The sequence below is a fragment of the Oncorhynchus gorbuscha genome, linkage group LG10 (genome assembly GCF_021184085.1).
Source record: "Oncorhynchus gorbuscha isolate QuinsamMale2020 ecotype Even-year linkage group LG10, OgorEven_v1.0, whole genome shotgun sequence".
In the NCBI taxonomy this organism is placed as follows: domain Eukaryota; kingdom Metazoa; phylum Chordata; class Actinopteri; order Salmoniformes; family Salmonidae; genus Oncorhynchus; species Oncorhynchus gorbuscha.
The window spans coordinates 61,262,066-61,274,588 of record NC_060182.1 but is presented as its reverse complement, the minus strand read 5'-3'; the positions used below and the strand labels follow the sequence as shown (position 1 = coordinate 61,274,588).

General features: G+C 43.6%; 1 protein-coding gene across 2 annotated transcripts in view; it reads right to left on the bottom strand.

The window, feature by feature from the left end:
• LOC124046317 (transcription regulator protein BACH2-like) overlaps positions 1–12,523 on the bottom strand; it is a 46,442-nt gene that overhangs the window by 11,057 nt on the left and 22,862 nt on the right. For both annotated transcript variants that reach the window (XM_046366559.1, XM_046366560.1), the window contains exon 2: positions 9,425–9,706. In XM_046366559.1, coding sequence (XP_046222515.1) covers positions 9,425–9,694 — 270 coding nt within the window. In that variant the 5' untranslated portion in view covers positions 9,695–9,706. The remainder of the gene's footprint in view (positions 1–9,424; positions 9,707–12,523) is intronic.

Sequence of the window (12,523 nt, the reverse complement as noted above, 5' to 3'; positions counted from 1 at the left end):
AAGAAAAGAGAGAGATGTGGAAAATAAGCCATTCAGTCGCTTGAGCAAAAGCTGTCTGGCCGACCTCGCGGTTGTACATGACGAACCAAAGTATATATTAAATATCTTCAATAATAATGGTCCAATAATTGCACTATTTTAAAACCTGTAGTGAAACCTGTGCAGAAGTTCGGGATATGGTATGAGGTATGCAAGTACAAAGTGTGCATGCGCAAAACCACTAGTGGGCAGTTGATAACAATCCCAAACTCAATCTTCCTGGGCCCGTACAACGGGAAGATCCCCTACCCTAGACAGACCCCTCGATGTTACATCTCCCAGAGGCTGGACCATCAGGTCAGTGCCCAGAAGTGTTGGAGACGTGGAGACCCTGAGTCTCCAAGCATGTGCACCCTGTGTGCAAACGAGGCCCACGACTTCTTCATGTGTCCCCCAGTCTTATGTCTACAAAGCGAGGGCTTCAAATCAAATCAAATCGAATGGTATTGGTGACATACACACAGCAGATGTTATTGCGAGTGTAGCGAAATGCTTGTGTTTCTAGTTCCGACAGTGCAGTAAAATCATCAATCTAACAATTCCACAACAACTACCTAATACATACAAATCTGAGTAAAGGGATGGAATAAGAAAATGTACATATAAATGTATGGATGAGCTATGACAGAGTGGCATAGGCAAGACGCAATAGATGGTATAAAATACAGTATATACATATGCTATGAGTAATGCAATATATGTAAACATCATTATTAAAGTGGCATTAATAAAGTGACTAGTAATCCATTTGTTAAGAGTGGCCAATGATTTCAAGTCTGTATGTAGGCAGCAGCCTCTATGTGTTAGTGATGTCTGTTTAACAGTCTGATGGCCTTGAGATAGAAGCTGTTTTTCCGTCTCTCGGTCCCAGCTTTGACGCACCTGTACTGACCTGGCCGTCTGGACGGTAGCGGGGTGAACAGGCAGTGGCTCAGGTGATTGTTTTTGGCCTTCCTGTGACATTGGGTGCTGTTGTTGTCCTGGAGGGCAGGTAGTTTGCACCCGATGATGCGTTGTGCAGACTGCACCACCCTCTGGAGAGCCATGTGGTTGTAGGCGGTGAAGTTGCCGTACCAGGCGGTGATACAGCCCGACAGGATGCTCTCGATTGTGCATCTGTAAAGGTTTGTGAGGGTTTTAGCTGACGAGACAAATTTCTTCAGCCTCCTGAGGTACTGCATGTGTGGGTGGACCATTTCAGTTTGTCCGTGATGTGTAAGCTGAGGAATCTAAAACTTTCCATCTTCTCCACTGCTGTCCCGTCGATGTGGATAGCGGGGTGCTTCTTCTGCTGTTTCCTGCCGATCGTCTCCTTTGTTTTGTTGACTTTGCGTGAGAGGTTGTTTTCCTGACACCACACTCCGAGTTCCCTCACCTCCTCCCTATTGGCTGTCTCGTCATTGTTAGTGATCAAGCCTACTACTGTTTTGTCGTCTGAAAACTTGATGATCGAGTTGGAGGAGTGCATGGCCATGCAGTCATGGGTGAACAGGGAGTACAGGAGGGGGCTGAGCACGTACCCTTGTGGGGCCCCAGTATTGAGGATCAGCAAAGTGGAGATGTTGTTTCCTACCTTCACCACCTGGGGGCGGCCCGTCAGGAAGTCCAATTGCACAGGGCAGGGTTGAGACCCAGGGCCTCAAGCTTAATGATGAGCTTGGAGGGTACTATGGTGTTAAATGCTGAGCTGTAGTCAATTAACAGCATTCTTACATAGGTATTCCTATCCAGATGGGATAGGGCAGTGTGCAGTGTGATGACGATTGCATCGTCTGTGGAACTATTGGGGCAATATGCATATTGCAGTGGGTCTAGGGTGACAGGTAAGGTGGAGGTGATATGATCCTTGACTAGTCTCTAAGCACTTTATGACAGAAGTGAGTGCTATGTGGCGATAGTCATTCAGTTCAGTTACCTTTGGAACAATGGTGGCCATCTTCAAGCACTTGGGGACAGCAGACTGGGATAGCGAGCGATTGAATATGTCCGTAAACACACCAGCCAGCTGGTCTGCACATCCTCTAAGGACGCGGCTAGGGATGCCGTCTGGGCCGGTAGCCTTGTGAGGGTTAACCTGTTGTCTTACTCACGTCGGCCATGGAGAAGGAGAGCCCGCAGTCCTTGGTAGCGGGCCGCATCAGTGGCACTGTGTTATCCTCAAAGCGGGCAAAGAAGGTGTTTAGTTTATCTGGAAGCAAGACGTTGGTGTCCGTGATGTGGCTGGTTTTCTTTTTGTCGTCCATGATTGTCTGTAGACCCTGCCACATATGTCTCATGTCTAAGCCATTGAATTGCGACTCCACTTTGTCCCTATACTGACATTTAACTTCTTTGATTGCCTTGCGGAGGGAATAACTACACTGTTTGTATCTGGCTATATTCCCGGTCATCTTTCCATTGGTAAATGCGGTAGTTTGCGCATACAGTTTTGCATGAATTCCACCATCTATCCACAGTTTCTGGTTCTGGTAGGTTTTAATAGTCACAGTGGGTAGAACATATGCTATGCACTTCCTTATAAACTCACTCACCGAATCAGTGTATAAATCTATATTACATATCCCAGTCCGCGTGATTAAAACAATCTCAAGCGTGGATTCCAATTAGTCAGACCAGCGTTGAATGGTCCTTGTCACGGGTACATCCTGTTTGAGTTTCTGCCTATAGGAGGGGAGAAGCAAAATGGAGTCGTGGTCAGATTTGCCAAACAGAGGGTGGAGGAGGACCTTGTATGCATCACGGAAGTTAGAGAAACAGTGATCCAGTGTTTTGCCAGCCCAGGTACTACAATCAATATGCTGATAGAATTTAGGTAGCGGTGTTCTCAAATTTGCTTTGTTAAAATCCCCAGCTACAATAAATGCAGCCTCAGGATATATGGTTTCCAGTTTGCATATAGTCCAGCAGAGTTCCTTGAGGTCCGCCGTGGTATTGGCTTGAGGGGGATATACAGGGTTGTGACGATAACCGACAAGAATTCTCTTGGGAGATAATATGGTCGGCATTTGATTGTAAGGAATTCTAGGTGAGGTGAACAGAAGGACTTGAGTTCCTTTATGTTGTTACAATTACACCATGAGTCGTTAATCATGAAAGGTCTCCGCCCTTGTTCTTCCCGGAGAGATGTTTATTCCAGTTGGCGCAATGCACAAAGAATCCCGGTGGCTGTACAGACTCTGACAGCATGTCCCCAGAGAGTAATGTTTCCGTGAAACAGAGTATGTTACAAAATACTGCATAGTTTCCTAAGGCCTAGAAGCGAGGCGACCCTGTCTGTCGGCGCCATCTTGCTATTGTCCCCAATACAGCCCAGGGGAAGAGCCGGGAGAGGAGAGAGCGAGAGACAGGGCCACCGACCCCAACAGTGAGTACCATTCCCCACACTACGACAGAGCGCGAGGTCACCACTACAGGTTCAAGCGCAGCTTAGAGGCAGATGCTAGTGAATGAGAGAGAAGCAGAGGGAGCTGAATCCAAATGTTAGGGCGGCCAGATCTCAGAAGTGTAGGTGTAGAGGGAGCTGAAAGTGTAAACGAGAGTATCCAATCCCCAAGTCCAGCTGCAGTGAGAGTGAGGAAGAAGAGTCCTTTGAGGAGATGAGCGAGTCAGACTTTAGTAGTAATTCTGTGACCCCCGAAAGAGATAGAGAGAGAGATGACAATGAATCCCGTCCCCCCCATTCTCTCTGCTCCCTTCCCCGCCAGAGTTAGTTCCCCCCACCACTCAAGCAGGTTAAAAATAAAGATGAGAAACGAAGTCCCCAGTAGAAGGTAAGCAAATAATCTAAAAGAATACCAGACTTTGCAAACATTGATTATTTAATATTGGACTGCTACTTTAGAGGAATGAAAATAAGAGCGATAAATGTATACACAGCATCTGATGCAAATAAGAAAATATATTATTTACGAAACTAGGGGCTATTTATGTGTGAGGTATTCAGTAATTATATGTAGGGATTTGAATACTCTGACGGAACCTAATGATTGGGTATCTCAGACAATTTCAGACATTTAAATATTAACTGGAACAATCTTTTGAACAAACCTATCAATAAAGTGATTTCTGATTAATTATATAGTGGTGAAGTGGCATAACGCAACCTGACCTGCAAAAACAAAATAATTTATTAACAATTCTACTCTGTGCACTACTGTCAAAACATTTCAGAGATAATGCCTGGGTGATTTCAGTACGACATATAGTTATCAATATTAGTTATTTATTGTGTAGGCTGCTAAATGGTTTTATTTAACCTTAATTTATTTATTTTATTTAAACTTTATTTAACTAGGCTAGCCAGTTAACAACAAATTCTTATTTACAATGACGGGCTACCAAAAGGCAAAAGGCCTCCTGCTGGGGCGGGGGCCTGGGATTAAAAAAAATTATTAAATACAATATAAATATAGGACAAAACACACATCACAAAAGAGAGACAACACAACACGACATAAAGAGAGAGCTAAGACAACAACATAGCAAGGCAGCAACACACGACAACACAGCATGGGTTGCAACACAACAACAACATGGTAGCAGCACAAAACACGGTACAAACTTTATTGGGTACAGACAACAGCACAAAGGGCAAGAAGGTAGAGACAACAATACATCACAAAAAGCAGCCACACCTGTCAGTAAGTGTGTCCATGATTGAGTCTTTGAATGAAGAGATTGAGATAAAACTGTCCAGTTTGAGTGTTTGCTCCAGCTCGTTCCAGTAGCTAGCTGCAGCGAACTGAAAAGAGGAGCGACCCAGGAATGTGTGTGCTTTGGGAACCTTTCACAGAATGTGACTGGCAGAATGGCTGTTGTATGTGGATGATGTGGGCTGCAGTAGATATCTCAGATAGAGGGAAATGGGGCCTAAGAGGGTTTTATAAATAAGCATCAACCAGTGGGCATTGCGACGGGTATAGAGAGATGACCAGTTTACAGAGGAGTATGGGTGCAGTGATGTGTCCTATAAGGAGCATTGGTGGCAAATCTGACAGCCGAATGTTAAAGAACATCTAGCTGCTCGAGAGCACCTTTACCTGTCGATCTATAAATTACGTCTCCGTAATCTAGCATGGGTAGGATGGTCATCTGAATTAGGGTTAGTTGGGCAGCTGGGGCGAAAGAGGAGCAATTACAATAGTAGGAAATCAAGTCTAGATTTAACTTTAGCCTGCAGCTTTGTTATGTGCTGAGAGAAGGACAATGCACCGTCTAGCCACACTCCCAAGTACTTGTATGAGGTGACTACCTCAAGCTCTAAACTCTCAGAGGTAGTAATAACACCTGTGGGAAGAGGGGCATTCTTCTTACCAAACCACATGACCATTGTTTTGGAGGTGTTCAGAACAAGGTTTAGGGTAGAGAAAGCTTGTTGGACATTAAGAATGCTTTGTGGTAGAGCATTTAACACAAACTCTGGGGAGGGGCCAGCTGAGTATAAACCCATCTCACCTGCATATAAATGGATTGGAGAGCTTCCTACTGCCTGAACTATGTTGTTGACGTACATTTAGAAGAGCGTGCGGCCTAGGATTGAGCCTTGGGGCACTCCCTTGGTGACAGGCAGTGGCTGAGACAGCAGAATTTCGGACTTTCTACACTCCACTAGTTAGCAAACAAGGCCAAAGGCCCCTCAGAGACACCAATACTCCTTAGCTGGCCCACAAGAATGGAATGGTCTACCGTATCAAAATCCTTGGCCAAGTCTATAAAAATAGCAGCACAATATTGCTTAGAATCAAGTGCAATGGTGACATCATTGAGGACCTTTAAGGTTGCAGTGACACATCCATAACCTGACCGGAAACAAGATTGCATACCTGAGAGAATACTATAGACATCAATAAAGCCAGTCAGTTGATTATTGACAAGTTTTTCCAACACTTTTGATAAACAGGGTAAACTAGAAATAGGCCAATAACAGTTAGGATCAGCTTGATCTCCCCCTTTAAATAAAGGACCCACCGTGGCTGCCTTCCAAGCAATGGGAACCTCCCCAGAAAGGAGAGACAGGTTAAAAAGGTCAGAGATAGGCTTGGCGATGAGAGGGGCAGCAACCTTAAAGAAGAAAGGGTCTGAACCATCTGACCAAGATGTTTTTTTGGGGTCAAGTTTAAGGAGCTCCTATAGCACCTTGGACTCAGTGACTGCCTGCAGGGAGAAACTTTGTAGCGGGGTAGGGGAAAAAGAGGAAGAACCATCGGAGATAGTCGCATTAGAAGGGGTGGGAAATGAGGAAATGTTGGATGGGCAAGGAGGCATGGCTGGGTGAAATAGGAATCCTGACATGAAGTGGTGATTAAAGAGCTTAGCCATGTGCTTGTTGTCAGTAACAACCACATCATCAACATTAAGAGACATGGGCAGCTGTGAGGAGGAGGGTTTATTCTACAGGTTTTTAACCGTTTTCCAGAACTTCTTGGGGTTAGACCTGCTCCTTAAACTAACTTTGGCCTTCCGGATAGCCTGAGTGCACTTATTTCTCATTTGCCTGAACGATAGTCAGTCAGCCTGAGTATGCGCGTGCTGGGTCTTTCAACAAATGCAATTATTGAGGTGGAGTAACTCTGCTGTAACGAATGCGCTGAGAGTCAGGAAGCAAGTTTAGGGAGTGTTTAAATAAATAAAATAAACACGAAACGCAAACAACGCACCGACATGAAAACAGAGTCAATAACACCTGAGGAAAGAACCAAGGGGTGTGACAAATATAGGTAATATAATCAAGGAGGTGATGGAGTCCAGGTGAGTGTCATGAGGCGCAGGCAGGCGAGACGATGGTGATAGGTGTGCGGGATAATCAGTAGCCTGATGACCAAGAGGTTGGAGAGGGAGTATACGTGACATCTGCAAGATCATGGTCGAACCGGGGGATGAACCTGTTTTTAATTCAAATTTTCTTTATGGGGGCGTGTCTGTGAACAATACCACTGAAAATATCAAAAAAGAAGGTTCAAGGGTCTTCAAGCTGATTCTATACCATTTAACATAGGCCAGTTCATGAAGGAAGGCTTGCTCATTATTTATTTTTTTAGCAATCGTCTATGACTAATCAGGACAGGTTGTTTCACTGAGCAGCCATTACGAACGCAGGCTGTAAAACAGTGATCACTACAATAAACAACATACCTATCAGGATTATTTGTGAGGATAACTTCGGGGAGAGTAGCCTTTTCTGGGTGTTTGGTGTCATACCTTGCGGGATTGGTAATAATTTAAGAAAGATTTAGGTCTGGGTGTTTGGTGTCATACCTTGCGGGATTGGTAATAATTTAAGAAAGATTTAGGGAGTCCCATTGCTTCAAGACTTGGTCAGGTGGTTTAAACATGTCCCAATTTAGGTCAACAAGCAGGACAAATTCAGACTTAGTGTAAGGGGTCAGGAGAGAGCTTAGGGCAGGTAGGGTACAAGCTGATGGAGGACGATGGCACCCAGCAACAGTCAACAAAGAGCTATTTGAAAGTTTAATGCTTAAAACCAGCAAATCAAATGGTTTGGGGACTGAAGGTGATCCTTGGTAAATATTGCCACTCCCCCACCTTTGGAAGATATGTCTTGCCGAAAAAGGTTATAACCAGAAAAGTTAACATCAGTTTTCAAAACACTCTTCCCTTAACCATGTCTCAGTAATGACCAACACATCTGAATTGGAGCTGTGAATCCACACTTTCAATTGATCCATTTTAGGTAACGTGCAGAAAACCCAGGCTTTTATGAGAGCAGAAATCAGTGAAGCAGATATCAGAGCACAAGTCAGAATTGGGGCTAGCAACAGTAGATGTACATCCACATTTCCAGATATCATCAACAGTAATACAATCAAGGCACGGCAGAGGACAGGGATAGATCTGCAGTGCTAATTTATGACATCTGAATGTGCCTCAGATGGCAACAAGTTCCTATTGTACAGTAATTTCATCAGCTAACATGTTCACAAAGACGGCGAGAGGTGGTTCGAATAGGATGGGAGGCCAATTAGGCAGGTCAGTTTAGAACAATGAGTGCCAGAGTTAGGAATTGTGTGTGTGTGTGTGTGTGTGTGTGTGTGTGTGTGTGTGTGTGTGTGTGTGTGTGTGTGTGTGTGTGTGTGTGTGTGTGTGTGTGTGTGTGTGTGTGTGTGTGTGTGTGTGTGTGTGTGCACATATGGACCTGTGTGTCAACATTTTAATTGTATGACTTAATTTGCCCTCTTTCCTTCGAAAACAATGACCAGTGCGTGCTGTAGTAAAGTGGAGTTGTTTTGTCAAAAGTTAGCTGTGTCCTATGCCTAATTGTCATGATGAAGAGAATTTAGAAAAACTTTAAGTGAAATACTATAGAAGTAAAGAAATAGAGGATCTAATGAGAATGATCGTGTTTGATGTATGTATAAATCCCAAGTCAAGGTGTCTTCGATATTTACGTGGATTACTTTACTAAAGAGGTATGGTGGAGAATATTATGCATTGACATTACTTAACAAATATTCTGGACAATAACATGCATTATGAACAGTACAATGTGGAAGACAAGATGTCTATGAGACTATAAAACAACATTATTGTTCAAACACTATTTATTTATTTTACAAACCAAAATTAAACTAAAAACAAGAAGAAGAAAAATCTCTGTGGAAACTATTACATCTGTAAACCGTGCTATGTAATTATGAACTTAAATGTATTAATGTGAATGTTGATTTGTATTCAGGTGAATTATTTATGATTGCAAAATGTGTAAAAACTTGAATAAAAGATATATATTTTTTAAACAAACCAAAACTGAAATAAGCCATGCTTTCTAGTCATTAGAGGATGGATTTTGACATGTGAAGTGGTTCAGTCGTTGATAGTGATTACTGTATGAGGTAGAGTCAAATAGATCATCAAATTGACAGATCTAGGACATTATATGCTAATGGCAGCCACTGGGATGTGGGCCGGGGCTGTTCCGCCCGCAATTAGATATTGCGGCGGAAAGATAACGTATCACTGATTCCAAAAAATTCACACAGAGTTTTCAGGAATCCTTCCAACACTAGGTAAACAAGCTATTGGAATGCTTCAGTGTGACACCTGAGCAAGCTACTCGGCCGCCTCCCTGTCTCTATCTGACTCTCTCTCTCTCTCTGACTCACACAGACACAAAAGATCATGAATTTTGAGTACTCAATAAGTCTAGATTCTCTCTCTCTCTCTCTCTCTCTCTCTCTTTGACTGACACTTCCTTTTTACCACTCTATTGCAGGTATCTGAATGTAATGGAAGGGCAGTGTAATAATACATTGTAACAGTATAAAACGGCCACGCCCAGGGGTGCATAAAGTCTTTCAAGTCAAGTTATTAGCGCTTTCTAAGGGCTGTTAGACATACATATACATGTACATGATTGGTCATTACCCACCTTGTCAGACAGGCTGATGATTGGCTCCTGCTCGGGGTGTGTGTGTCCCAGCAGCACCTGTAGGAAGTATCTGCTGCTGGCTGCCAGGACGGCCCTGTGGGCCCTGATCTCCGTCCCCTCCACCACCACCGTCACATCACACAGGATGTCCTGCCGCCGCTGGTCCTCCAGACTCAGCAGCACGTTGGCACAGTGCACCGTCGACTCATACACGTACATGGGAGCGTCCCCGGACCTGACGTGGGCATGAGCCCCCTCATCCGCAGACATCCTGCTCACGTCCTGCAGAGAACACAACACACAGACAAGATGTTTGTTGGATACACAGTCAATGGACCCAAAGGATGCAAAGGACCTCATTTCTCGGAGGTTTCTTTTTTTCTTTCTTTCTTCTACAAATATGGAGAACAGAGAACGCTGTCTCTCTCCTCCATACACGTACAAACGTGCCCACGTGCATGCACGCACAAGCGCACAAACTTTCATTCCGTTCAGGTGTTCAGTTAGACGGGGGGACATACCACAGTAATGACATACCTCAAATGTGTTTTTATCACCTCTTCGCCACTAGCTTCAACAGAAAATCCTGGATTCAACACCTCTGCAAGACAAACCTGACATACATCCCGTGATTTTCCTAATAGGATACACATGTCGTCTCTGGACTAGTCTCTCTTGACCCACATTCATAGCTCAGACGGTCATGGCGATTTGAGATTACTAGCCTACAGCACAAACAGCATTATCTTGTTGTGCTGATACCTAGGAAAGGACAGCGATGACATTAGTTAAGGGCTCTAGCGCCCTACAGACAACAATGATTGAGCGTTAATTGTAAAAATACAAATAAAATGTAAAGCACATTGGAAATCATATGATGTGACAATAAAAGCATCGAAAATAAATGCGTTATGTGCAGGAAGTCTAAGGTAGCGTCACTCAGTATGGTTCCACATTGATTCGGAGTGGTTCAATGCGGAGGCATTTTTCATTGTGCTCATCTCAACACTGGAGCACTTAAAGCTCCTGCAGCCCTACAGACAGCTGAGGCTGCAGTCTGTCTATTTGAGCCCAGGAGTGTGTGGTGTGTGTGTGGACTCATCATGCTTGGAGGGGTTTCTTTCTGCTGAGTCACAGTGTTTTAATGTGTAGAGCCTGGAGCCAGGGGCCTGCTGCAGAGGAACAGACTCCAGGGGGGGAATCTTCTCCGAATTCTAAATAGTCTACTATTTGCCCTCAGGTTACCTTTATGACTAGGGGAGAAAAGGCTCACAGTAGCAGCATAATATTCCCTTTCTTTGAAGCTCGATAAATAAACGGTGATGCTTGCAAACACTGTTAATAAGCCACGTTGGTGTCCCTCTCCTCATAATATTTGAGTTATTACAGAATATACATTGATGTTTTCCCCCTTGTCAAAATACTGTATTTTTCTAGAGCCGTGTTGACTAGTACTATTACAGTAATACGCGTGATGCCATTAATTGGTCTTGATTGAACAGATTGATTGCCCTAGTCCATAGATGATTTCATTCGTAGTCTCTGTGAGCTAAGCAGGCCAGCAGTAGAACAGAACAATGTTCTCTTTTTAACGGTTTGAACAATGTAGAGGACAAAACAACAAGGAGGACAGAAACAACAAGGAGGACAAAACAACAAGGAGGACAAAAACAACAAGGAGGACAAAAACAACAAGGAGGACAAAACAACAAGGAGGACAAAAACAACAAGGAGGACAAAACAACAAGGAGGACAAAACAACAAGGAGGACAAAACAACAAGGAGGACAGAAACAGACAGAGCTTGTTCCCTTTCCATGGCCTAATCTTCCACACCTTCCATCTCTCTCTGCTGCATCTACAGGACAACCACAACCTTCCCTCGTTATCTTTAATACACCGATATGTCTATGGAAATTAGCCATAACTTCAAACCAGTGTCAATAACCTTACAATACCTTGCGAATTAGACTAGCAACCACATGACATACCTTTGTAAATTAGACGAGCTATCGTTCTTATGTTTGACACTTGATCTTCAAAGTCCAATTCATTAACTCACCAATAACACCAGATGAATATTTAAAAAAACAGTCTGTTTCTGTAAACAAGCCGTTGCAGGTCGTTTCATCATGTTGTCTGTTGTGTGTGGATGACATATTTCGACATCATATTTGTCTGCCAGACAGACAGCTTCTAGACAGACAAGCAGCTAACTGTATAATCATTACTCCAGGCTTCTGGGAGTCCAACTGTTAATGCTTGACGAGAGCCAGGGGAGGAGAGCATATCCCCCTGCTCACCCCTCCTTCTCATCCCTTCTCGTTCCACTCTCAGCATGTCACAGTTCTGGGATCATATTGGAAATAATTGAGCTTTGACTGGTTCAGACTGAGGGTAGAGCTAGTTGGGTGAAACAAACAGGACGTGAATTGAGGTTGGCGGGGTATACACAGTATAGAAAGTGCTGTAGGACTGTTTTGCCTTGTTCTGCCCGTAGGTGACTACATTGTGATAGGCTACAGTGTACACGGAGGTTGCGTAGGCAAAATCAGACATCATCTCAGAGATAAATATCAGTTGTCATTTTAGAGTACAACAGACTAACAAAGAGGAAGAGAATTCATCTTTCAGAATGAAATAATCAGCTGGTGATACAACACTATTATTATGAGCAACGACTCAGTGAGGAACTGTGTGTGTGTATGTGCATGTGTGTGCGTGAGTGTGACATTATAAAGGCAATAAACAAAGACATTAACAAAGGGCACAGTGGGAGGGTCTCCCTAAGTCTCCTTTGTAGATGACTTTATGAAGCTGTACAGTATCAGTGACAAACAATTAACAATTAAATATTGAACAGCTCCTCTGGGTCTCACTGTCTCTGCCTTCTGTTCAAATGAACAAGCTCAGCACTAGATAGCACAGCTGTGATAGGCACTTACCTAACTTCATTGTTGAAGTATAAAAACATTAGTTACCAAACCCATTCACAGTGTTGGTTAACTCCTGAGCTTCCTCGGGTGTCCACCGAATTAAGTAAATCCGCTTTAAGTTTTAACGCACCTCACTGATGGAACGATTTACAAAACTCATTACA